Source organism: Prionailurus bengalensis, chromosome E4, assembly GCF_016509475.1.
Source record: "Prionailurus bengalensis isolate Pbe53 chromosome E4, Fcat_Pben_1.1_paternal_pri, whole genome shotgun sequence".
Taxonomy (NCBI): Eukaryota; Metazoa; Chordata; class Mammalia; order Carnivora; family Felidae; genus Prionailurus; species Prionailurus bengalensis.
Window position 1 is genome coordinate 1,424,510 of NC_057360.1, and position 27,383 is coordinate 1,451,892.

The 27,383-nt window shown below is 47.6% G+C and overlaps 1 protein-coding gene across 1 annotated transcript in view; it reads left to right on the forward strand.

Annotated features, from left to right (window-relative positions):
- DNAH14 (dynein axonemal heavy chain 14) overlaps positions 1 to 27,383 on the forward strand; it is a 327,779-nt gene that overhangs the window by 202,137 nt on the left and 98,259 nt on the right. Inside the window, exons 47-56 of the mRNA XM_043569070.1 lie at positions 1,149 to 1,210; positions 2,137 to 2,324; positions 3,509 to 3,637; positions 5,677 to 5,814; positions 7,273 to 7,440; positions 8,340 to 8,510; positions 12,312 to 12,479; positions 13,575 to 13,667; positions 22,380 to 22,577; positions 25,076 to 25,237. Coding sequence (XP_043425005.1) covers positions 1,149 to 1,210; positions 2,137 to 2,324; positions 3,509 to 3,637; positions 5,677 to 5,814; positions 7,273 to 7,440; positions 8,340 to 8,510; positions 12,312 to 12,479; positions 13,575 to 13,667; positions 22,380 to 22,577; positions 25,076 to 25,237 — 1,477 coding nt within the window. The remainder of the gene's footprint in view (positions 1 to 1,148; positions 1,211 to 2,136; positions 2,325 to 3,508; positions 3,638 to 5,676; positions 5,815 to 7,272; positions 7,441 to 8,339; positions 8,511 to 12,311; positions 12,480 to 13,574; positions 13,668 to 22,379; positions 22,578 to 25,075; positions 25,238 to 27,383) is intronic.

Genomic DNA, 27,383 nt, shown 5'->3' on the forward strand with positions numbered 1-27,383 from the left:
TTACAAAAGAAGGAATGAAAAAGAATCCTAGAAAAATGCAAAATTTTGAAGTTAATTAAAATGGTAGGTGTGCTGTTGTTTGGACGGAATAAGCAGGTGGACCGTGGGGACACCCGTGTCGGGCCCTCTTGTAAACGTCAGACACCCGGGTCCGGGGCCCCCTCGAGGCCCAGCACGAACCCCGGCCCTGGCCCCGTGGCTCAGGCGCAGGTGCGGAAGAGACACCTGCCCTCCCTGCAGGTGGTCTCCTGGCGGGAAGCCTGGCTGATTCCCCCCAAGCCACGTTCCCATTTTGCATCCGCACTAGTCAAGGCTGCCCTGTCTTCCCAAGACATCATGAATTCCTGCCCCTGTCTTTACCCAGTACCGCTCTTGGTCTGGGCCATTGTCACCTATGTGTTACACGAATGATTTTGGAATAGAATCCCACTGACCTTAAATGAGGCTGTAAAAAATCAGAAAAACATTTAATACCATAGGAATTTTTCTTTATCTGAATTGTTATAGTGGACCTTAAAAAATAAATCTCACTCTATGCTCACTATTTAAACTGAAGATTTTAATAAAGAAAGATAATATTAAAAAGAAACACCTGAAGCCAAAACCAAACTGGAGGTGAGCAGGACTTTATAAAGGGACAAGTGAGTTAATGGTTCACTACCCATTGGAAATACCAATAGCCTGGAATCCTAAGAATTTGTTTGTTTTTAAAAAAATTTTTTTAATGTTTTTTCAGTTTTAAGAGGCAGAGCGTCCGTGGGGTTGGGGCAGAGAAAGAGAGGGAGACACAGAATCCGAAGCAGGCTCCAGGCTCTGAGCTGTCAGCACAGAGCCCGACGCGGGGCTCGAACCCAAGAGCTGTGAGACCTGAGCCGAAGTCGGATGCTTACCTGACTGAGCCACCCAGGCGCTCCTGTCTGGTTTGTTTTTTAGAGTCAGCCTGTGTTGTTAAGTCTGGGTATCGGTTGTGATGGTGACAGTGGTGACACGGTGTTACCTGTAAAAAAGCGGAAACAGGAAAAAATATTTGTCTCCCTGTAGGAGAGAGAGATAAACTCAACACCCTGACACTTTGATTACATTTTGTTCCTCCAGCTGCAGTGGTAAACAGGCAAGTTTTGAATCTTTAAAACCTTTTGTTCCAACAGCCTGAAGCAGAATATCAGCATCTTGCTTTCTGAAAGTCACAAGACAGGATCCGCAAGTCTAGGTGCGTATTAATTACCTCATGTGAAAACTGCTTCCTGTCTCTGCTTGTGCAAGTCACGGTGTGCTTGTCAGGAATCTCGGAACCCACATTTCCACTGATAGTTTCAAATGGAAAATCCCGAAAAAGATCCACTCTCCTGTCAAACGCCATGCCCCACCCAAATGCTGGAATAGTTATGGGAGAACTTGCCCGAAAGTGGGACTCCGGCTTCCCCGGGGGATTCTGGACTGGGTCTACGTGTGAAGGCAGCGTCGCCCTGTTCTATTCTCGTGCTTGTGGAGAGGTTAAAATTCTGGATGAGCTTCCGGAACCTCGTCCTGGAGAGCCCTGACTGAAGGGTTTGGGAGCGGCCCCCCATTTCTGAAGAGGAAGAGCCAGCCGCCCACGGGGAGCTGCAGGGAAGGGAAAGGGCCTGGCTGCAGGGTTCCTGCCACAAGAGTTTCGGGGTCTGGTTTTCCCATGACATTTGCTGCCGTTCCATCCCAAGTGGCCGTGGTGGACAAGCCTCACTCGGGGAAAGAATGGATGGGTCCTGCTTCCCATGCCTTCGGTGGACACACCTGTGTGCGGCCTTCACGCCTCTCACATGCACTTCCTTCCAGTAGATGCGTAACGTCTTGCAAACCTAGATATTTTTAAGTCGTAGAAAGTTATCCGTGTCGATTGGGCAGAAAAGTACAGAGTTTGTGGCTGTCGTACCGTTGCGTGTGGCCGTGGCGGCACAGAGACGCTGCACACCACATACGAGTAAGGAAGTCACTAGAAACATTCCTTCTCTCACTGAACTGTCCCCGGGGTAATTGCTTGAAAATGACTACAATATACTAAAATTATGTGATTTTTGTATTTCCTAACACCTTAAAATAAATCACGGATATTCTCAAAGTACTCTAAATTTGTGTTTCTTTGTATGTTTGGCCTAACAGATGGGAAGACTATTAAAAAGCCAGAAGTCAAAACTGAAGAAAGTTCACTGAAAGACAATAATAAAGGAATGATCGTCTCAACGATAAATTTCAGCATCAGTATGACCGCTGCCAAAGCCAAGGAGATGATCCTTAAGAAGTTAGTAAGAAGAACGAAAGACAGTCTTGGAGCGCCAAAGAGCAACCAGGTAAAGCCCTCCCATGCCTTCTGACCAACTTCACCCACTCACGTCACAATGTGACTTATTTTCATTAATAATAATAAGAAAAGGATAAGTGTAGCATAGAGTCCTGCGCATTACTAGAAAATGCACTTTGAAATGGAGGCTTTGGTTTTTGGTTTTAATGTTTTTTTAAGTTTGTTTATTTTTGAGAGAGCGCGAGTGGGGGAAGGGCAGAGAGCGAGGGAGTCACAGAATCCGAAGCAGGCTCCAGGCTCTGCGCTGTCAGCACCGAGTCCGACGCGGGGCTTGAACCCACAAGCTGTGAGATCATGACCTGAGCTGAAGTCGGACGCTGAACCGATTGAGCCACCCAGGCGCTCCATGGAGACTTTGGTTTTAAAAATCAATATAATATGGTTTCCAACACGATGAATTATACTCATTCAGAATTACTAAAGCCGAAAGAAGCTCCTGGAATCTACATTAAACGTGAAAAGAGGAGGCAGGAAAATGTGTTAGATGCCATTGGTTTGGGAACAGCGTATTTGACCACATTTTCTTCCCATGAGCGTGGCTCGGGACCGTTAAAGACCAAAATTTAGCTGAGTAAACTTTTAACACTTATTGGCTTTATTCAGTTATTTGTGAATCTGCGAGGTACCCACCTAGAGACAGAGGGAGCTCCATGAAGCTGTACGAAATGAACGACTTTTCCAGGCACAGGGCGCGGGAGCAAGGAGGTTACTCTGGGCCAATAGCGGTTGGTCGTGGTGGTATCGCTGTCCTCCAGGCTGGCACGGTCCGCCGGGCAGATGACCTCATGGTGCTGAGGGTCTACTTTAAGATTCCATTCTGGGAGAGCAGACAGCTGTCGCTCTGGGTTTGGTGACATGGGGCTTACTGTTAAGTGATGGCTCAGGGTCTGTTGTGTTATTTTGAACATGACAGAAAGAGGGAAACTACCCACAGCCTCAGGGAACGGTACCAGAGGATGACCTTGTGGATAGTTTCTGCTCTTCTGAAAACGTGCTGCTTTCTAAAATCCTGTCTTCAAAACGGAATCGGGGCTGCTGCCTTTCATAGAAAAACAGGGCTGTCGTGACACGTGACTTTGTTCGCACGCTGCAGCATAATTACTGTTCCCAATTTGTAATTTAAAGGAAGGCAGTACTAACTCATGTGTTCTAAAACCTTTTGTCTTCCTCAAGATTGTAATATTCATTGATGACCTGAATGTGCCCGAATCAGACACGTATGGGGCACAGCCACCCCTGGAGTTAGTCAGACAGCTACTGGATTTGGGAGGACTTTACGATACCAAAAAACTCACGTGGAAGGTACAGTGTACCTAAGATCTTGTTCACATTAACTGTCGTTACTCAACAATGAAATATTTATAACAGCTTTGAGTGAATCGAGAAATTTAGAATATCCAGTCAGATGAACATATAGAACAAATCCAAAATCCTAACTTCACCCTAATTTAACCAATGGCACCTTTTGCAATTTGACATAGGTCCGTGGGTTCATGGAGATTCTTGTAGTAGGATTAAATATTGGTAAAAATTACAAGTGTCCTGTAGGTTTAATTTCTGGGTATATATAAATGCTCACTATTATCATATCAAGAGTTATCCAAACTTTTCAGTATGTTGGCAGTTAACGCATATGAGAAAAGCTAGTGAAAATGTGCCCTAAATTTTTTTCAAATGTTTATTTGTTTTTGAGAGAGAGAGAGAGATAGAACATCAGCAGGGGAGGGGCAGAGAGAGAGGGAGACACAGGATCAGAAGCAGGCTCCAGGCTCTGAGCCATCAGCACAGAGCCCAACGCGGGGCTTGAACTCATGAACTGGGAGATCATGAACTGAGCCGAAGTCGGACGCTCAACCGACTGAGCCCCCCAGGCTCCCCTCTTCATCTTTATATTCAAGAACACAGATCAAGGATCTTTAGTAGTATTGCAAAGTTCAACAAATTCCCAGGGAGCTGTTCCTGTGCGATTATTTTTGTTAATGGAACCAAATCAGAATGGCTTAAGGTTTTTAAAAAGTAAATGGCTGGGGCGCCTGGGTGGCGCAGTCGGTTAAGCGTCCGACTTCAGCCAGGTCACCATCTCGCGATCCGTGAGTTCGTGCCCCGCGTCGGGCTCTGGGCTGTATGGCTCAGAGCCTAGAGCCTGTTTCCGATTCTGTGTCTCCCTCTCTCTCTGCCCCTCCCCCGTTCATGCTCTGTCTCTCTCTGTCCCAAAAATAAATAAAAAGTTGAAAAAAAAATTAAAAAAAAAAAAAGTAAATGGACATGCCTCATTCGATTCCTTCTCGGTAAATCACGAGCCCTGTGCTCCAGAACGGACTTTATCTGTAGAATTAGATGGTTGCATTACAAATGGTTTCGTGTCTCAGAGAAACTTGGGCCCAGGATCCTGGACGGCACCCTCGCTGTTGAGTGGTGTCAGCTCAGACACCAGACCATCCTGAACCATCCATTGAGCCACAGTGGAGGGAGAAGCCCAGGGAGAACCTAGGAGACTAGGGCAAGAGAGGGAGCAAGAAATGGGTCTGGAGGACAGCCTGGAGAAGTTCTGGAACTGAGAAGAAAGTAGTGAAACCGACCTTTTGTGGAGTTTCTGTGGCTGGGCCGGGGCCCCAGGCAGAAGCACACCTGTTAAAAAACATTTCCTGTGCGTAGATGAGACACCTGCAGGGCCCCACCCAGCTTGCAGGGCTGGGATGCTCGTGATGTGACAGTGCATCCACGGGCTATGGCTGGATAGACAGTCCCCAAGCCAGCCCTGGCTTTTCTGGAGACTCAGTCACGTTCCTCTGGTTCCTTGCTCATCACCAGGCTCTCTTCGCTAGCCTCAATAACATGTTGCTTATTTTCCAGTAATTGCTTTTTAAAAGACAGGCTATTTCTGGGGCACCTGGGTGGCTCAGTCGGTTGAGCGTCCGACTTCGGCTCGGGTCATGATCTCGTGGTTTGTGGGTTCGCGCCCCATGTCAGGCTCCGTGCTGATAGCTCGGAGCCTGGAACCTGCTTTGGATTCTGTGTCTCCCTCTCTCTGCCCCTCCCCTGCTTGTGCTCTGTCTGTCTCTGTCTCTCAAAAATGAATAAATGTAAAAAAAAAAAATTTTTTTTTTAAAGATAGGCTATTTCTTGATGGCCTTTAGAAAGCCTCCTAGAAGTAATATGCCTTGGAATTGCATTTTAGGATTTTGGTTACTTCTAAGAACATAGATTTCTGTCATCATCATAACTTTTGTTTTCGCAGTAAGGGATTTTTTTGTCTAAACAAATGTAAATCTTGGTTCGTTGGGGGCTGGGAAATGGGTGATACCTCACTTTCTGCATTGTCCTTTTCACTCTTCCCACAGAATATTCAAGATCTTTCTCTGGTTGCCGCTTGTGTCCCTTCAGTAGCCAGGAGGCACATGAGCCCGCGTCTCCTCAAACACTTTTCCGTTCTGGTGCTGCCGCATCCTTCACAGAGCGCCTTACGTACGATTTTCCAGGTAACACGTCCGCTACATTTTCTACTGAAAAAGAATTTTAGTTCCACAGTGTGAGAGGAAACGTGAGAGTTTAAAACCACTGATGTTGAACGAAAATTCCCTTAAGGGGAAGGGTTTTACTCCCCCGCTTTCCAATTCTTTCTGGCCTGTGGTTGTAATTTGTCTCTAAATAGCAAAAATGTTGTGTTAGTGTGCATAAGAAATACATGTGGTGCACACTTTTTAAAGATTTTTTTTAGAGTTTATGTATTTATTTTGAGAGAAAGAACGAGCACGTGCAGAGTGGGGGAGGGGCAGAGAGAGACTCCCACGCAGGCTCCCCACTGTCAGCACTGAGCCTGACGCAGGGCTGTATCCCACGAACATTGAGATCATGACTGGAGCCGTAATCAAGCCCCCCAGGTGCCCCGAGAAACACCTGTGATGCACATTTAACGCGTGTTTGCAGTGTAGACCCTCAGACCCCATCTTCACAGGATTCTGATCCAGTGTCTCTGGGTTGGAGCTCAGGGAGCTGAGTCATTAATCAGCACACCTGAATTTTTGCTAAATGATTTGTTCTTTTTGTTTCATTGTAGAATACAAAACGAGAGGAAAAATCTGAAACGCCTTATTAGAAAAATAGCTCAACTTGAAATTAGTTTGATTAGAAAAATAAATCTGCGGGGCACCTGGGGGACTCAGTTGGTTAAGCGTCCGACTTCAGCTCAGGTCATGATCTCACTGTTTGTGGGTTTGAGCCCCACGTCAGGCTCTGTGCTGACAGCTCAGAGCCTGGAGCCTGCTTCAGATTCTGTGTCTCCCTCTCTGTCTGCCCTTCCTCCACTCACTCTCTGTCTCTCCCTCTCTCTCTCTCAAATAAAAACATTAAAAAAAATTTTTTAAAGGAAAAATCTGCGAGATTACCAATTTCTTCAAAACTAATTATATGTTTTCTTCTTCATAATATAAAATTTAAATATTAATTTTTAAATCTATTTTTCAAAAAGCACTTGGTAATTCTACACAATAACCCACACCTAAAAGAAAAAGTCTCGATGTAGAAGAATGTGTGTGTGCGTGTGTGTGCATGTGAGTGTGTGTGCGTGTGCGTACATCAACCCAAACCAAGGTAGTGGTTTTATCAGTTTGTGTTTCATCTCATGATCCCTGCTGAGGAGCAAAGAGGTACAAGAATTGCCAGGGCATCCGGTGGGATACACACAAGTAGGGCATGAATATTCCCCAGAGAACGCACAACACAGCCCTCTAGATCATTCACCAGACTCGGACCGGCCGGAATTCTCCCCAGTTTGCGAGAACTGAGTGTTTGCCGTCTGCTCAAAATGGATTCGAGATGCTAACGGTTTAAATGCCATTAATCCTCCGTGAGAGCACACGCCTCTCCTTTCTATCAGGGATTCCCTAGGAAGGATCGTGCTTAAGATTTGGGGCTAACTATAACATTTCTTTCTAAAGGCTCATTTGGGAATGTATTTCTCCATCAATAACTTCACCGTCGACGTCCAGAGAAGTAAGGATCAAACAACATCTTGCTCTCTGGCTGTGTACCACCAAGTCTGCCAGAACATGCTGCCGACCCCCGCCAAGTGCCACTACATATTTAACCTTCGAGACATGTTTAAGGTGTGTTTTCAATTCATTCGCTAGCCTCGTGGTAAATGTTAAGTTGAGCAGATGTATTTTACTAACTTGATTCTTTTCTCCATTTCTCTGCCATCAACATGCGATTATTAGAAGGGGGAGAAGGAGAAATCCAAGTCGATTCGTTTTGCTATTTCTCAGCCACTTATCCCGGGAGCCACTTAGAAAAGAATCATTAAGATAATTCCACGCAGAGAATTCGGTGATGAAGCTGCTAAGACCGTTAGCGTATTAAGATTCTCAGCGGGGAAAGCACAGACTTGGGGTTTGCTCTCTTTCCGAGATGTTACTGCAGCTCTCGGGAAGTGAAAGCGTACTTGCATTTCATAAAGATGCTTGAATTTCCACAAGCCCTGCTCTTCACGGCAGGAAACGTTGCCCACGGTGCCGATTCGGTCATTAGCCTCGGTCAAATAATTTTCCGAGTGAAAATACGAAGACCAACTATTTTGAATTTGGTCTTTCCCTCCTTGCCATGGACTCCATAGTCCAAGACAGTGCATATCATGTTTGAGTCCCAATTCACAATCTTAGGACATGTCAACCCTAAGAAGCACGTCTCTGTCACCACCGGCACCCTGCCTCCAGGTCGGCACCGAAGTCCAGACTCGGCTTCCCGTGCTGGCGAGGCCTCCAAGGCGCCTGGCCGAGGGGTCCTCAGACCCTCTCCCTCCAGGGGCGATGCCATGCCGTCTTTCCCTGACTGGTGACCGGCCCATCTCCTCAGAACTTCAGTTTGTCACTTGTAGACATGGACAGTTCTTACCTTGGATAACTGCTCCTATTTTTACAAGAATCCTAAACGTGCAAAAATTGAGCCTTTACTTCACACACTGCCTTCTAATGTTAAAAAGGAACTCTCATGCTGCGATCTCTAATAGCTTCTCCTAGGCTTGCTACAAGCTGAGAAGGCCGTTATCAACTCCAAAGAGACGGCGGCCCTGTTCTTTGTTCACGAAGCCACTCGAGTGTTCCACGATCGCTTGATTGACTCTGCTGAGAAAGGGCTTTTCTATCAGTTTCTTTCAAAAGAACTTGAGAATTATTTCCAGGTAAACTTCTATTTTAAAAAGTATTTCAAATGGTATCTTGGGCAAAAGTATTGTTTTCTAAAAATCCTCAGACATTTCTATTTCTTTACTTTAATTTTTTTTTATTTTTTAATTATTTTAGAGAGCGCGAACGCAAGTGGGGGGGAAAGGGGCAGAGGGAGAGACAGAGAATCCCGAAGGGGCTCTGCGCTGAGCCCGGAGCCCAACGCGGGGCTCAATCCCACGAACTCTGAGATCACGACCTGAGCCAAAATCAAGAGTTGGACAGACGGTCAACCAACTGAGCCGCCCAGATGCCTCCTTAGACATTTCTATGGTATTAATGAAAGGAGCTTTATTAACAATCCCCTTTTTTCACTTGATAATGTCTAAATAAGTCTAGATTTGATCTGATGGAAATGATCGGGTCTGGATGCCTCTGCTCGTGCATTTGGCCTCCGCGAGCCCTGAGGCTGCTCGTTTGTCTCCAGGCCGGGCAGGCGTGTGCACTCGTGGTACCTGCGCCCCCTTCAACTTTGTTCTCCCAGGTGCCCTGTGGTCCAGGTCCCGAAGGAAGGAAGGAGGTTCCGTGGACCGGCCCACGAGGGTTGTAAGGAAGCGGAGGGACGAGCTCAGGGCCTTTGAGGGGCCTCCTTGCTGGCTCCTCTCAGGAGAATTAGGGAGACGCTTTGGAATTCCTTTCCAGAGGTGACGCCTCTGTTCTTTTCTGTCTTCTTGGTGTGGTGCCTCTTTCTCTCGGCCCGTTTGCAGGAGCCCAGGAAAGATGACAAATTCAAAGGTACTACTATATTTACAACAGTAAAAACAGAATGTTGGAACACAGACCTTATCCATAGAGATACACACGTGAACATAAACTCAGAATACGACACGTGCACGGGTATGTCAATCTGTGTTCGTGAACATACGTACTTTTCACACAAGACACAAATTCAGAAAACTTTCAAAAATATTTTCTAGGGGCGCCTGGGTGGCTCAGTCGGTTGAGCGTCCGACTTGGGCTCAGGTCGTGATCTCACAGTCTGTGAGTTCGAGCCCCGCGTCAGGCTCTGTGCTGACAGCTCGGAGCCTGGAGTCTGCTTCAGATCCTCTGTCCTCCTCTCTCTGCCCCTTCTCCGCTTCACTGTGTCTCTCAAAACACACACACACACACACATTAAAAACAACAACTATTTTCTAGACACTCTCATCCTTATTTTTTCTAATCCAAGTTCCCTGCTCCTCCGTCCAGATCCCTCTTGCTGTCTTCATGTTAACGCACATCACTCCGCCCGCCCATCTTTTTTTTTTTTTTAACATCTAGTAAAATAATCCTTCTGCTGAGTGCCCAGGGGTAATCCTTCCTATGCCCGTGTTCAGCTCCACCTCCACTCTCTTGTGGAGTCTCTCAGGGCTTGGCCGGCGGCCGGTTCTCCTTCCTTGGACCTGGGGGTAGCCCGCATACCCCCCGCATAGTCTGAGGTGAGAATTAATGGCACTAATTTACGTCAGGTGTTTAGAACAGCTTGCGAGGGAAGAACTAGACCTTATATCGACGCTTCAAATATAGACAGGTGGTTTGGCAGAAAGAACCTGAACTCCAAAGCCAGACTTGGTTTGCCGTCCAGATCTGTCTCGTGCTCCCTGGGGTACTTCATGCTCAACGCGCAAAACCACCTGCAAGACCGTCCGGTGTTTGTCCACTGTGCCCTCTGCACCGCCCGGTCGCCCTGGCCCGGTGTTTCCCACCTCGGGTCGGGGGTGTGGCACACCCACCCGGGCCCGCAGCCGCACCAGAAACCTCGGCATCTCAGCCCACGTGGTGGCCGGAAGGTAGCAGTGTCCTCTGTCTCTGCCTCCACTCGGTGGGTCCCTCCCCAGGCGCGCCTCTGGCCACCCCTCAAGATCCAGCTCGCACTTCCTCTTTCGGCGGATTTTTCTGGCCAACACCATACCCTTTCCAGTTTGAGAGTCCCCTCTCTGTATCTTCCTAGGACTCTGGACTCTTCCTACCTTACAACTTATGATCATGTGATTACTTACCTCTCCCTCCAGGCTCTGAGTCCATGAGAATGAAGTCATTGATTTTTCTCTCTTCCTAAGTCTCCAGAATTTAGCACCCTCCTTACTCTCAGTTGGTGCTTGATAAAGATATCTGGGGGGGAGGGAGGGAGGAAGGAAGGACGGAAGGAAGGAAGGAGGGAGGGAGGGAGGGAGGGAGGAGGGGAAGGGTAGGAAGGAAAGGATGCAGAAACTTTGCTAAAATAACTACCTAAAGAGAGCCCATTCCTGCCCCTGGTGAAGTTCCTAAACTCTCTCCTGTAGATGCCGACTGCAGTTCGGATTTAGGGCTTTGCTAGACCGGGGGCGCCTGGGTGGCTCAGTGGGTTAAGCGTCTGACTCTTGATTTCGGCTCAGGTCACGATCTCACGGTTCCTGAGTTCAAACCCCGTGTGGGGCTCAGTGCTGACAGTGCAGAGCCTGCTTGGGATTCTCTGTCTCTCTCTGTGTCGTGATTTTATTTATGATTTATTATTTATTTATTTCACAAGCTTAAAAAAAAAAAAAAAGACTTTGCTAGACCAAGCAATAGCTGTAGAGGGGGTAGGACACGAGTTTGCCCTGGACTCCTGCCCTGTGGCGGGCCGCGACAGCTGCGGTGCCCCAAGTTAAAGACGGGGTAACAAACCTTCCCGAAGGACATAAGGTCACCAGTGAACCCCGTGTGAACGAGGGTGTATGCAGTATCAGTCTGTCAGCTGGTCGGCTGGCTGGCTTTTTAAACAACATGCGGTGACGCTGACAGCAGCTAACGCTGGAAGCACGCCTGTTTTCAGAGACGGTCTCCGAGGCATCCCTGCGAGGTACGTTCCGTTGTTACCCTCACTTTACAGATGAAGACACTGAGGCGGAGAGGGGCTGGGAGCTTGTCCGAGGTGACAGAGCTCGTTAGGTGGTGGGGTCCTCCAAACCCAGGGTAGCTGCCTCCAGGTGCCCCCGGAAGCGGAGCCTCGACCTTGTCTCCCGAAGGCCCGTCAGGAAGTTGCGTGCCGGACACCACGTGACGGCAGTGCCGGGACGCCACGCGGAGGGCCCGACTCTGGAAGGGCCGAGACAGGTCCACGCACATGCCGCGAGGACGGGACCAAGAAGGAATGCTCCCTCCCCCTAGTTTTAGGGGGGCAGGACATGGTCCGACTTCCAAGGGGAGGTAGCCCGTGACCTTGGTAGGAAACATGGGAGCTGGCCCCGGGGGAACGGGATGGTGTCGTTGTTGACTAAACTACAGACTTTATTTGGAATCGCCAGCGTTTAATTAAGCATTCGTCGAGGCGGGGAGATTGCAGTTTGTCTGGGAACCATCATCACGTGGATTGGTTTGCGAAACCACCACCGCGGTCGTGACCTAGAACTGTTCCCCGCCCCCACCCCTGCTACCAGCTGCACGGTGGTATTTAACACACGAATAAGGGAAGAGTCTTTATTTTTCATTGTTGGTGAGACTTCAAGTTGCTATTTCCACAACAGGGGCTCTTAGGGCCCGCCGGCCTTCAGGGAGACCGTAGACGGAAGTCCACATCAGTGCGTGTGGTTTCCTTTGCAGCCCCCGTATGTTACTCTCTGCACTTAAAATACCGTCCCGAGAAGGGCTGCATAGGCCTCGCGGCCTAAAAAGGTCCGTGGCACAAAAAGGTGAAGAACCCCCGGATCGACTGAGTATATATCTACCCCAGAGCTTCTCCGGAGTAGATATATCACATTCGTTTTGATAACAAGTAGAATTTTGCTCTTAACAGATATTCAATTATGATCTTACAACAGATTAATTGGACCAAAGAAAAACTGATGGGCGACTCAATCGTCTTTGTGGATTTCTTGGATATAAACAAGCCTCACAGAAAAAAGTTCTATCAGAGCACCAGCGACTATGAGAAACTGGCCAGTGTACTGAATGAATTCCAAATGAAGCTGAGTTTATCATCCTCGGAGGTACAGACATGCACCATGTGAAATCGGAGCAGTGCTGTTCTTGTGTGTGCGCGCGCGTGCGCGTGTGTGTGCCCGCGAGTGTAAGAAGGAGCAGGGGAAGGGTGTGCCCCCATCAGGCGGACCATTGGAACTGCGGGTTTCCACGGCTCCGTCCTGGCTGGCTTCCGCTAGCAGGGCGCGTTGTAAGCCAGGTGCACGACTCGGGCTGTGGGGGCTGCGGGGTCCGGGCGAGAGGAGCTGAGAAATGCAGGAGAGGCCGAGGCCGCTTTGGGAACAGCCCCCCTTACGTCGCGGTCGTGGGCAGAATGGTGTCGGCACAGAGGCGCCCTCCAAGTCACAGACGCCGTGACCCCATTTCCTGGGAACCCCCTCCCCGCCCCCATGTCCCGCCCCTAACGGAGCAGTAGAGGCACAACCTGGATGCTGTTGTTCCCCCGCTCCTCTCTCTCCAACCCGTACCCCCTCCTCCTCCTCCTCCTCCTCCTCCCCCCTCTCCTCCTCCTTCCCCTCCTCCTCCCTCCAGCCAGAACCTCCCTCCTCCCCTCCTCCTCCCCCCTCTCCTCCTCCTTCCCCTCCTCCTCCCTCCAGCCAGAACCTCCCTCCTCCCCTCCTCCTCCCCCCTCTCCTCCTCCTTCCCCTCCTCCTCCCTCCAGCCAGAACCTCCCTCCTCCCCTCCTCCTCCCCCCTCTCCTCCTCCTTCCCCTCCTCCTCCCTCCAGCCAGAACCTCCCTCCTACCCCTCCTTTCTCCAGCCTGTACCTCCTCCTCCTCCTCCTTCCTCCCTTCCTCCCCCTCCTCCTCCCTCCAGCCCAAACCCCTCTCCTCCCCCTCCTCCTCCCCCTCCTCCTCCCCCTCCTCCTCCCCCTCCTCCTCCCCCTCCTCCTCCCTCCAGCCCATACCATCCCCCGGCATGCCCACAGGAACACTGACGTAGGGACAGGCCTCATCGCACACGTTTCCCTTCCACACGTGTGACCCAGTTGACGGGATCGGAGAATACTGAGTCTCACTCCTGGGTCCCTGTATGTACAGCTGCGGTGAACACGTGGTTTGCCCGTGCCTCCAAGCAGTTTTCTTGTCCCCTTTCCTCTCCCAGACTTCTCATTCCATGGTGTTCTTCAAGGAAGCCATAGAACACATCGCAAGAGCGGCCAGGGTCCTCCGGCAGCCGGGGAGTCACATGTTACTGGTAGGGATTAAATTGCTCAGATGTTTTTAAGCTCGCAAAGCAAACATTGAGGAGGTTGATAAAATCTACCTCGCTTGCAGAAGTCCTATTTACGCCAACTTTGTACCAGTGGAAGCTTGCAGCCATCGAGCCCCGCGGCAAGACCATTTTCCTCTCTAGGGTTTGCATAAGACATGTATCCACAAGGAAAAATGCTTGGTTTGGGAAGGCAGGTGATGGCACTGTCACCATCATCTGTCACATGTCCCCGGCACTAGTGCAGCCTCTGGGCAGGTGGAACTTGAGAACAGTGTACTTACTGGAAGATGGACTCAGAAACATGAGTCTTCGCTCAAAGTTCTGCCTCTCACGAAAGCAAGTGGGAGTTAGGTTTTTGGACAATCCCCAAGTAACTGGACTAGAGGAAAGCTTTCAGGAGGCTCAGTGAAGTCCAACATGTTCGGCCAATTACACGAATCATGTTATTCGTGAACATTTAAGCTACCGTTCATGCCTATTACTTATCTATTTCATACTACTGTAACTATTTGCTTAACACCATTCTTTTCCCAGAAGTGCTAGAGCTTTCTTTAAACAGACGTGTGCAAGACTAATTAAAAGGAGTCACATTTTGAAAAATTGAAGTAAAAACACGAAAGCCAGTACTTTCTCCACCAAAACGCTCCCTTTACTAGCCTTTCTCACCTCATAAATGGCACCCGCGTCTATCTGCTCTGGCCAGAAAGCCAGGAACCCCTCATTCTTGAGGCGTCTCCGTCACACCCCGCCCTCGGTCATCAGTATGTCCTGGCCATGCGACTTCTGAGATGTACTCCAAGTCTGCTCTCTTGTACGCATCTCCGCTGTCGCCACCCTGCCCGGGCCGCTCCCACCTCCCCTGGGCTCCTGCAGCCGCTTGCCTCCCGCAGTCCCTGTCACTCGTCCCTTGATTCCACTTCCTAGTCCTTAGCGCTGTCTGACCTGATCTATTTAATTTGTCACTTACTTATTATCTGTCTCCACATTTGGAACAGAAGCTCTAACAGCGATGGTTTCCTCTGTCTTGTTTCCATTATCAGCATGTTATTTTTTTACTCCCAAATGGTACATGGTCTCCGTTTGCTTCTTTTACCACAAAGTGACTCTTTCGTTCCTAATAACAAGTAAGTTTACCAAAAGTTCTCAATTCTAAAATTCCTGAGATTGCATTCAGAACAATTTTTTAAAACATAACACTCAGCTGGAAGCTTGCCTCCTTAACGATGCTTTCTCACGGCCCTATCATCATATCAGAGGCCCTGTTAAAATACAAGGTAAAGCCTGGCAAGTCCCTGTTTCCTCTCTGATCCTGTGTCTACTTTTCCCAGTTTAACACCATCAATAGATCTTTGCCCTGGGTCAAGCTAGCACTAGGGTTCACTTGTGTAAAACAGTAATATGGGGGCGCCTGGATGGCCCAGTCAGTTGAGTGTGCAACTCTTGATTTCAGCTCAGGTCATGATCTCACGGTTGTGGGATTGAGCCCTGCATTGGTCTCTGTGCTGACAGCATGGAACCTGCTTGGGATTCTCTCTCTTCCCACCCACCCCCCCCCGCCCCCTCCTCTCTCTCTCTCTCTCTCTCTCTCTCTCTCTCTCTCTCTCTCTCTCAATAAACATTTTTTTTAATTTTTTAAATTTATTTTTAAGACAGAGAGAGACAGAGCATGAGTGGGGATGGGGCAGAGAGAGAGGGAGAGACAGAATCCAAAGCAGGCTCCAGGCTCCGAGCTGTCAGCACGGAGCCCGACGCGGGGCTCGAACTCACGAACCGTGAGATCGTGACCTGAGCCAAAGTCGGATGCTCAACCGACTGAGCCACCCAGGAACCCCTAAACATTTTTATTTTTAAAAAATAAAAATAAAAACAAAAAGTCACAGCTGGCATTAAAAAAAAAAAACCACAAAAACAAAAAACAAAAACATGACTGAAAGCTGCCCCAGCCTGAGGCTTCAGCAAGAAGAGGCAGCTGGAAGGAGTGTAATGGCTTGACGAAGAACATTTAAAACAGATTTAAAAATACACGAGACCTAGATTCGTTCACTCAGAGGAGCTTAGTTGAATAGGTAAAGTACACAAACCCTACATGACTTGTTAAAAGTAAGCGTTACTCAGTTCAGCTGGATTGTGTCGCTGAACCACCAGAGCCAGAAAATAAGCTTCTAGAGGCTGCCCTCCCACCTTGGCTCATGGCTCCTGTTCCAAAACCGGCAACATGGCATCTTTCTGACCCTTCAGCTGTCACACCTCTCCCTCTGTCTCTCCGTCTGACCACAGCTAGGAAAGGTTCCCTGTTTTTAAGGACTCATATATTTAGACTGGGTCCAACCAGATTGTCCGAAATCATCTCCCCATTTCAAGGTCATTAATTTTAATCACATTGGCAATGTCTTTTTGCCATATAAGGTAATCCATTCACAGGTTCTAGGGACATATTTGGGGGTGACGGCGAGGGTTGCAAGGGTATTATCCTGCCTAACACAGACAGTACATATGTATATTTCTTTTAAGTGCTTTCAAAGATGGGTGCATAAAACAATAATTATAAAATTGTTAGGCTTATGACATAAATATTTAGTATCTATAATAATAAATAGCACAAAAGAGGAAGGAGCAAATGGAGTTGCACTGAAGCAAACTTTCTGTGTTTTACTGGAATTAAGTCAGTATTAATCCGGAGTAGATAAAATATCCAGCATCATTCCTAGACAAACCATGAAAAAAACCTCAAAAAATACATTATAAAAAACAACAAATGAATTAAAATAGAACTCTAGAAAATATTGAGTTAACGCTAAAAGAAGGTAGTAAAGGGGAAACAAAAGGGAAAAAGACACAAGACATGTAAAAAACAGCAAAATGGCAGACGTAAATCAAATCATATCAATCATAACATTAAATATAAATCCACCGAAATGTTCCAATAAAAAGTCAGAGATTGTAGGAAGCATTTGTAAAAGGACAAACTCCAAGCATACGCCATCAACAAGAGTTGCGCTTTAGAGTCAAAGACACAGAATGGTTGAACGTGGAAAGATGGAGAAAGATAAGTCATGCCAACAATTCCCCCAAGAGAGTTGGAGTGGTGATACTAATACCAGACAAAATACACTTTTCAGGGAAAAAAAGTGTTCTGAGGGAAAAGAAAGATGCTGTAATGGTAAAAGGATCAATCACCAGAAAGATATAACAGTTATAAACACACACACACACACACACACACACACACACACACCCCTAACGACTAAGCCCAAAATATGTTGACGCCAAACAGACAGCAGTGAAGAGAGAGAAATCAGCATTTCAACAGCAATGATTGGAGACTCGATGTCCCCACTCTCAATAACTGGTAGAGCTACTAGATAAAAATCAGCGAGGACGTAAACACATCGATGATATTGTAAAACAGCTTGACCTAGTTGACATATATAGAAGACCCCATCTAGCAGCAGCAAAGTACATGTCCTTCTGAAGCTCGCTGGAACATTCTCCAGCATAGACCACCCGCCAGGCTCTAACACAGGCCTCAAAGTTAAAAGGATTGAAGTCATTCGAAGTAGGTCCTCTAACCACAATAGAATTAAAGCAGAAATCAGTAACAGAAAGAAACTTGACATATTCACAAGCATGTGAAATTTTAACAACATATCCCTATGAGTCAAAGCAGAAATCACAAGAGATATTAGAAAATACTTTGAGATGGATAAAAACACAAGATACATAGAGCGGTGCTTGGAGGGAGATTTACAGCTATCAATGCCGATATTTTTAAAAAGAAGAAAAATCTCGACCTTCCACATTAGGAAACTACAAGAAGGAAAGAAAACCCAGCGCAAGCAGAAAGGAAGAACCAATAAAGATGAGAGAAGAAAGTAGAGAACAGAAACACAATGGAGAATATCAATGAAACCGAAGGTTTGCTCTTTGAAAAGATCGACAAAATTGACAAACCAAGAAAAAAAGAGAAGGAGAAGTCCATTATTAAAATTATTGAAACCAGGAATTAAGGAGAGGACGAAACTACCAACATTACAGAAATAAAGGTTCTACGAGAATACTGTGAACACCTGTCTGCCTGCACATCGGATGGCCCAGAGGAAACGGACACTTGCTGGGAAGACACAGATGATTGAACTAAGGAAATCAGAAGTCTGAATAGACCTCCACAACGAGATTTAACTGGGAATTTGAAAACTTCCCATGAAGAAAAGCCCAGGGCCAAACGGCTTCCCTGGAAAAATCTGTCCAACATTTAAGAAACAATTAAACGAATCCTTACAAACTCTTCCAGAGAATGGAGGAGGGAACAGATCACAACCCACCCACGAGGCCAGTATCGCCCGATACCAAAACCAGACAGACACCTCAAGGCAAGAGAACACTACAGACCAAGATCTCTTGTGAATAGAGTTGTAACTTTCCTGAACAAGGTATCCGTGAACCAAATGCAGCAACGTGCTAGGTATCCTCCGCGGTGGCCAAGTGAGACTTCTCCCGGGAATGCGTGTCTGCATTAATATCCAGAAAGCGGTGCTGCGGTGAATTGTATTAATACGACACAGGGCAAAAACCACAGGAGTGTCTGTGCAGAAAATGTGTTTGATAGAATCCAACACCATTTATGATCGTTTTAAACTCTCAGCAAAAAGAAACAGAAGGGAGCTTCACCAACCTATAAAAGGCATCTGTGAAAAACTTGTAGTTAGCCTCATGCTCACTGGTGAAAGAATGTTTTTCCCTCAGACCGGGAACAAAGCAAGGATGTTGTCTCTCACAATTTCTACTCAGCCATACACCGGTGCTTCAGCCAATGCAGTTAGACAAGAAAAAGGGGGACAAAGGCATCCAGATACTTATAAGAAGTAAAACTGTCTTTAGTCACAATCCGCATGATCCTGTTTCTAGAAAATCCTAAGGATGAACCAACTGATTAAAAATAGTCCAAGGGACACCTGGTTCAGTCGGTTAAGAGCCCGACTTCATCTCAGGTCATGATCTCGCGGTCCGTGAGTTCAAGCCCCACATCGGGCTCTGTGCTGACAGCTCAGAGCCTGGAGCCTGCTTCCGATTATGTGTCTCCCTCTTTCTCTGCCCCTCCCTTCTGCGCACGCTGTCCCTCTAATAAAACATTAAAAATTAAAAAAAAACATAGTAGGAATTGCTAGCAAGGATACTGTTTTTTCGCTGGTGGGAAGGCAAAATGGCACAGTCACTTTGAAAGATAAGTTGGTGGGTGTTTACAAAACGAAACGTGGCCTCACCCCATAGTCTAGCAGTCATGCTCCCAACATATTTGAAAACTTCTATCCTCACAACAACCTTCCCATGCATGATGATAGTGACTTCATTCTAAACCTGACACAACCAAAACGTCCTTCAATAAGAGATGAAGTGGAGTACAATGGAATATTATCCAAAGACCCGAAGAAATGAAATAATCAAGCCACAGAAAGACATGGGCAAATCGTAAAGGCTTGTTGCTGAGTGAAAAAAGTCAGTCTGGAAATCCTACACGCCGTGTGATTCCAGCCCTGTGGCATTCTGGAAGCAGCAAAACCACAGAGATGACACATGATTGGGGGTCGGCACGGGCTGGCAGAGAGAAGGGAAGGTGAGACACCTGCTGTCGGAGAGGAGCGGCTATTCTGTACGATGCTGTAAGGAGGAACAGGAACATGCGTGTGTCCAGGCCAAAGAGAGAACCTTGATGTATAAAACTTTCAAAAAGTCATTTAGGCGGTCGGGGGTCCCGGGATGGAGTGCAGAACGTGACAGGACGATCAGACTGTTGCCAAAGGTGCAGCGAGCTCCCCGAAGAGGATGGGGGGGGGGGAAGGAAGTGACCTGAGGAACTCTGAAAATGAGTGGCGTCTGTAAGACCAAAGGTGGAGGAAACCGCTCGTGAGCACTGATCTGGAGCTGATGGAGTGGTGTCCGTGGGAGGACGGTTAACTTCTGATGCCACCATATGTATGTACGTACGTGTCACAGCTGAACAGTTAGGTAAAGGATGGCACGCGGGGCAGCCAGTGTTCTCACTACGGGAGTAGGCAGTTACAGGCGAGCCAGCGGAAGAGGCGACAGTGATCCGTGGAGTGACGGATGAGAGGTGAAGACCTCAGTCGAACTCACATTGGATTTAACGTGGACGGTTACATACAGACGTACTTACGGGAAAGTGTGCGTGCACACAGGCTGGCATACAACCACAAGTGTCCTCGTTGTATCAGCCGGGAGAAGCTGGAAACGTGCAGCCGGAACACAGGCACACCCAGCACCCAGGTCTTGGTTTCTGATGCCATCCTTCAATAAAAGGGCCAGGGCTCCTGGGGAAAATGGCTTACTGAGGGCTGGCGTGAGAGGCTGGCATGAGAGAGCATGGAAGGTCTTGTCTTGTAGGGCCAGAAAGGAAGTGCTTCAAAAGACTCTCAGTGACAGGAGTATGTCAGAGGGATAAAAGGAGCCAACTCAGAGACCTCCCGGTGGCCGTAGCCCAAAACAACAAAACAAAGTAGCATTGGTTATAACTCAAATGATAAAAACATGATTGGATAAATAAACAAGTGGAAGAAAGAGACACATCTCCCATACAGAATTCTAAATAATGTATGCAGATATCTGCCCGCAAGGAGTTGGAGCATAACTACCCCCTCCTTGACTGTGAGCTGCTATCAGTGACTTTCCCCCAAAGGGTGCAGAGTGGAAAGGGGGAAAAGCAGTAACTTCACAGTGGAGAAGCCTGACACACACACACAGCATTATCTAGGTGGCCAAGGTCAGCATCGACGGTGATAAATCGTGTTGGTAAATGGCACTTTATCCCTGTGGTCTTCCCACCCCAAAGCACGTACCCCTAGTGTGGTCACAAGGAAAACACCAAGAAGGTCCCAACCACGACGCCTGACCAGCACTCTTCAAAACTGCCCAGGTCATCAAAACCAAACAAACAAAAACGAAAAGTCTGAAACCGTCATAGGCCAGAGGAACCTACGGAGGTTTAACTACTAAATGTGATGCGGTGTCCTTGATAGGACCCTGACCCAGAAGGGGACGTTAAGGGAAAATGAAGGAACGCCAAATAATGGATGGATTCTAGTTAATAATTACGTATCAGCATTGTTTCACTAGTGGTAACAAATGCATCCTACTAGTTAGATGTTCGTAGGGGAAGCTGGATGTCGGGTATATGACAATTATCTTTTGTATCTTGGCGATTTTATTGTAAATCAAAACCCTCCTAAAATTTTTTTTAAAAACTTATTTTTTTTTAATGGACAAGAGACTTAACTAGATAATTCACTAGAGAAGATGCATGAATGCTAGTAAGCATGCAAAAAAAATAGTCAACATCATGAATCCTCAGGGAAACGCAAATTGAAACCACACTGAGATGTCACCACACATCTACCTGAATGACTGTCGTCAAAAAGATGGTCAGTAGCCAGTGTTGACCAGGATGTGGATAAACTGGACCTCGGATACATTGCTGATGTAAAACAGTTCGAGCATTTCTTCTGAAGTGAACTCAGATTTACCCTTTGACTGAGTGGTTCCATTCCTCCGTATCTACGCAAAAGAAAGTAAAACAAATGTTCTCTCAACGACTTGCACAGAAAGGATCACGGGAGCATTATTATAGCGGCCACAAAACGGAAACTCTCAGAACATCCATCAGTAGATGATGCATAAACAAAAGGTGGTCTAGCCCATCCAACAGGATACTATGTAGCAGGAAAAAGGAGCAAACTAACACACAGGAACCACACACCATCCTGCTGAGTGATGTGCAAAAGGCTTCATGTTTATGATTCAGTTTGTAGGAAACATCCGAACACTGTGAATCTGTAGAGACAGGAGCATGTTAATGGTTGCCTGGGACTGATGCCAGGATGAACGCTATAGACAGGCCTTGGGGTATCTTTCTAAACATGGACTGTGGTAGGGGCGCCTGGGGGGCTCAGTCGGTTAAGCATACGACTCTTGATTTCAGCTTAGTCATGATCTCATGGTTCATGGGTTCAGGTCCCCGCGTTGGGCTTTGCGCTGACAGCATGGAGCCTGGAGCCTGCTTGGGATTCTCTCTCTTCCTCTCTCCCTGCCTCTCTCCTGCTCATGCTGTGGTTCTCACCTTCTCTCAAAATAAATCAATAAGCTTTTTTTTAAAAAAATGGACTGTGGTAACAGTTGCATAACTCTGTGATTTTACTAAAAATTATCAAATGGTACGTATGAAAGCCGGTGGTCTGTAAATTATACCCCAGTAGAGCTAATACTTTGGTAATAAAGGTAATACTTTGTCACGATTACCAAAGAGCACTTAAGTTTTTACTACTCAGAATAAAAGACCTACTTCAATTCTTATAAATGAGAAATCAAATATTGGCAATAACATAACGATGATTTTGTAAACCTGTCGATGCCATTTTTCCAGATGGTGTTATCTTTACAGCGAAGGCGTCTCATACATTTCAAGAGACCATAAAGAGCAAAGAAGAAAATACTGAATGTGTATGAACACCTTACAGAACTCTGGCCAATGCTTTAGCTATGTTTAATGTGTTTCCCAAAAAGGTTATAAAAATAGGTACTTTCACTGTGTGAATTTCTGGTGCACAGACTTGGGAAACGGTGAAAGATTGAAAGATTCCCGGGGCGTCCACAGGAGTCTCACGTTGGATTGTTCTTCTTCCAAAGATTGGAGTAGACGGGTGTGGGAAGGAAGCGTGTGCGACCCTGGCGTGTCACCTGATGGAGTGCAAGCTGTCCCCCGTGCCCTCAGCTCACAGTCAGGCCCATGTGGAGTTCAAAGAAGCCCTCAAAAGGGGGATTATCCAAGCAGGATTAGAAGGGAGCCCCACCGCTTTGATAGTTGCTAACATAAACCTAAAGCAGGTAAGTACCTTTGATCTTTGTTATTTGCTGACGTTTGCTGTGTAAGTGGCTCCCCCGCCCATTTAATATCCGGAAAGAAAATCTGGCCGGTCCCTGCTGTGTTGTTCATGATTCTGCCCTTCCCCACGCACAGCCCACAGAGGCCCTGGTTGGGAACCCACACTGCACGTAGTTTTGCATGAGCCCTACGACAGAAGCATTTTCCGTCTTTATGATGTTCGTTGTAATCAACGAAATATAATTTTCATTGTGAGTAATTTGTGTAGCTGAACTTGTTTTCTAGTCTGGGTTTTGGAAAAAAAAAAAAAACACAGAAACACAAAACAAAAAACGCTATCATCTGAATCCGCTGTCTACTCTTGGGCACAGCGCCCTGTGCTAATTTTACCGTCGAATTTAGCACTTTCCTTGCAGGAGATGCTTTGTTTACAGATAAGCAAAACAAACAAACAAAAAAATGCTAATCACCCAGCTACTTTTTTAATCTGTTGCTTGGTGTAAACCATGCCTTTCCACGGCCTCCACGGAACTGGGGAATCCCGCTCAGGTTGTAGTTACTTCTTTGTGGCGACATTTAAAGGCAACATTGTTTATGATCTATGATCCAGACTCATTTAAAGGCAACATTGTTTATGATCTATGATCCAGACTCATACACTTATGAGTGTTGTTTCACTTTCCTCTTGTTTCTTCTCTAATCCTGAGCCTCTGTCCCTAGAGTTTTGTTTTTCTTTCATGTGGTATTTCGAGGGTAAATCCGAGTGAGTGCTATGTTGTATCTGCTGTTCTCCATAGTATCCAATTTTCTGCCTTAATTATATGTCTTCCCTCTCCCAATTTTATTTATTTTTTTAAGTTTTGGTTTTGTTTTTGTTTTTTGAGACAGAGACAGGGTGAGTGGGGGAGGGGCAGAGAGAGAAAGAGAATCCCAAGCAGGCTCCACGTGGTCAGCACAGAGCCTAAAGTGAGGCTGGAACACATGATCCGTGAGATCATGACCTGAGCCAAAACCAAGAGTCGGTGATCAACCAGCTGAGCCACCCAGGCACCCCTCCCTCTAGATACCCCGCCCTCTTCCTCTGCTTGAGGTTTCTTCTAGGCACTTCTGGATTTCCGAGGATGTCCTGTCTCATGCCAGGGGCCTGCTGTTTAATTTAAGAAATCATTTTTCAGAAAACCACTATCAGGTCAAAGCTGAGATGGACCCATCTTACCCAGGACTTCAAGGTCATTGGATCTCGTCTCCCCACTCTCCAGGTTTCTCCTGGCCGCATCATTGCTTTCCATGTGAATCCCCAAAATAGTGTCATGACCCTGTTAAATTAACATTTGTTAAGTGGAGCACAGGGGGATGGTGAGCCACAGTTCCGCAGAAGACGACAAGAGACGCTGAAATAGAGAAGTTTCTTGCTCACAGGTCCTGGAAGAAGCACACGGCCTGCCTCGAGGGACCGTGCGGGGAGGTCAAGGTGGGGTGCGGGCAGAGAGGCAGGACCCGGGGCGTGTGCCTTCATGGGGGTCTGTGAGTGGAGTGACTCGGGGTTCCCGGGTCGGGGCCAGATCTGTCCGCTCAAATCTAAAGAGCAGTGTTTCAGTGCACCCCCACGGGGGTCCTATCTAAGGGGTGCACTCGGTATGGGGACCCCGGGTGGCGGGGAAGACCTACCAGGGGCTCATTCCTGCCTGTCACTCTGCCGGCTACCGCGTGAGCGGCTGGCGTTACCATCAGGGTCCCCGCAGGCTGCTCGGTGGGACAGAATAGATGCCGAGGCCGCGACACCACAGAGTAGCTAAAACTACCAGTGGGAAATCGGTGTGTTTCATAAGCTGAGTCCCGGGAGCGACAGGAAATCCGGTAGCCCCGCGTCAGCAATCCTGGCCCTGCTGGCCCCTGCCCGCCAGCTCGCTGCCCTCTCCCACCCCCGCCGGGGCTGAAACACCAGGAGCCTGAGGAGCCTGAGGATGGTAGAAATGCATGGTTTTTAAATACAGCTTGGATTTATTCTTAAAATGAAAATGCTCGTACTTTTCAGTAAGAACTCCTCTCGTAGAATTTCTTTCACTGCCCTTCGTCCCCTGGCCCCTCTCTTGCTGGATCTGGAACCCTGCCGCCGTGTTGCTTGTAGCGCGTGCGTGTGTGGTGGTCTCCATAAGCCGTCTGGAGCCAGGTCCAGCCTGAGGTACGAGCCTGGGGAGCCGCTCGTACCGCCCCCCCACCCCCCACCCCCCACCCCCCACCCCTGCCATGAGTCTGGTCCCAGTGGCACGGGCGTTTGCATGCCCTCAGTACCGCACACGTCTCTCTCCTGTTCCAGTGAATGAACGGAGGGACGACGCCTATTTTTACTCAGACACAAAAGACATTGGATGGGTTTAAGAGAAGTTTAGCTTTCAAAAAAAAAAAAAATTAACCTGAATTGTCCTTAAATACTTTGGCCGTCTCAGTTTGGTGCGTTAAGAATGGAATCACTCCTGATTGAATATCCGTTTCACCTAAGGAGTCAATTTTGGAAGATTTGGACAGCGTTCTCAACTTGCAGAAAACCCTTGACTTGTTTGAAGAAGACGAGCTGGGCTCCGTCGCGCTACAGATCCGATCCTTTGCTGAGCCGTCTGGTTCTGTTGACGACAGGCAGTCTTTACTCGCACTCTTCCGGAAGGTGCGCTCTTGCGGGTTCGCTTCAGCAAATTACCACTTACATTAAAAGTAGACACGTGCATAATTCTGTACGTAGTTTCCCAGTTGGATCATTTTTTTTAGGTCTTTAAATGAGCCTTGCTTTTTTCTTTTTTTTAATCCTCTCAGGAGGGGATAAATGGGTTTTCAAAGCTATAACTAATGGGTCCACTCAAACCATCCCCACACATAGACACACACACATCACACTCTCAGGGAAAGCCAGGATTAGCAAGGATCTGGGCCTGCCCGGTGATCAGGGGCTAAAGAAAATGGTAACAGTGAGAGGCAATGATGAGAGACTGAGGGGATGCCTGGGGGGCTCAGTCGGCTCAGCGTCCGACTCTGGATCTCAGCGCAGGTCATGATCTCACGGTTCGTGGGTTCGAGCCCTGCATCAGGCTCTGCGCTGACAGCGCGGGGCCTGCTGGGGATCCTCTCTCTCTGCCCTTCCCCTGCTCGTGCTCTCTCTCTTTCTCAAAATAAATAAATAAACACGAGAATTTTCTTCTAAAGAAAAATAAGAGAAAAAAGAGAAATAAGATCCTGGGAAGGGCAGGATCCAAGAGTCCTTTCGTCTTTTCGTCCCTTTGACAGCCCTGGAAGCGGCACAGGAGGAGTAACCCAGAGAGGGCAGGTGATAGTCAGAGGGAGCTCAGCAGTGGGGTCGGCAAAGGACTGGGTGGGAGGGAGACAGAGTCCAGACCAACGAGCTAAGCCTTCTGTGTCTTAAAGGCGCGATGACTGACCAGCGGCTCAGTGGCGACAGACGTGACCGCCCAGACCAGGTGTTCACAGGGGAAGGACCACAGGCCAACTTGTTTCCGGGATCCGTTTCTGTCTATAATGGAGTCATCCGAAAATTGAACTGGGCCGTCTTCCATTCTCAGTGGACAGTTAGTGACCCGGCACAAGGAGAAGATGTACAAAATTCCAGGAATGGGATCCACAATTAAGAGACAATGTCATATGAATGGATGTTTACATTGAGTTATATTTTTATTTTATTTATTTATTTTTTTGAGAGAGAGCAAGTGTGAGCGGAGGAGGGGCAGTGAGAGAGAGAATTCCAAGCATTCTCTGTGCTGTCAGCAAAGAGCCCGATGTGAGCTCAAACTCACAAGCCGCGAGATCATGACCTGAGCCAAAGTCAAGAGTCAGACACTTAACCGACTGAGCCACCCAGGTGCCCCGAGTTATATTTTTTAAATGCTATGGCAGAAAGAAAGAGCAATTTTTCTGATCCCTGGTGGCACTCCAGTGCCTTGTTACCAAATCGGTGTATATAGATTATGATCAGTAAGAACAGCAAAGAAATTCTCATTTGGAGTGTAGAGAATAGTGCACGCCAGAAGTTAAAAAAAAAAAAAGACCAAGAATCCCAGTTAGAAATCAGTTGCAATTGTTTATTTAATTACTTACATGTGTATTTCATGCCACGATTCCACTTCCAAAAATGATTTGAAGTGTCTTCCAATAATCATAACAGCAAAGGCATACTTTAAACTGTGAACACTGACTATCCTCAAGTAGGAATTTGGGGATGAGGAAAGCAAAGAGAGGTCACTTCGTTTTCGATTTAAACATTTCTGTGTTGTGTGCATTTTGCGCCGAGTGGTTTAATTTGCTTTTCTACGTTTTTGAAAGCCGAAAAGGCAGAGAAAGAATCTTCCGCACATCGCTCTTCCAGCCTTAGCACGCTTCTGGGGCACATAGGTTCCTTCACACGCAAGCACACCATCGCGTTGTACACACGGGACTGTGCGTTGAACGCTGATTGACCGCAGCTGCTTTCGGTAACGTGGGTTCCTTTAAAGTGACACCTGGAAACGAGGGAGACTCTGTGCCCACGCCGGCCTGGCAAGAAGCCAGGAAAAGCAGCCGCACCGCAAGGCCTTCTGGAGGGAAGAGGCAGGGAGATTTCACGGAAACCAGCGCTTTGCCAAAGACCTACAGGAGCGTGGGGGCTCTGATCCTTCTGCTGTGGGAGTTGAGGGATGCCCCCTGTCTGTTCTCTCTGTGCCTTTCAGCGTTCCGTCATCTGCCCACTTGTCCCCTTGACTTTCTGAGCGTCCCGAATGCCCGCACCCCAGAGAAAGAGGGCAGCAGACGCCACCCGCCCCCCCCCC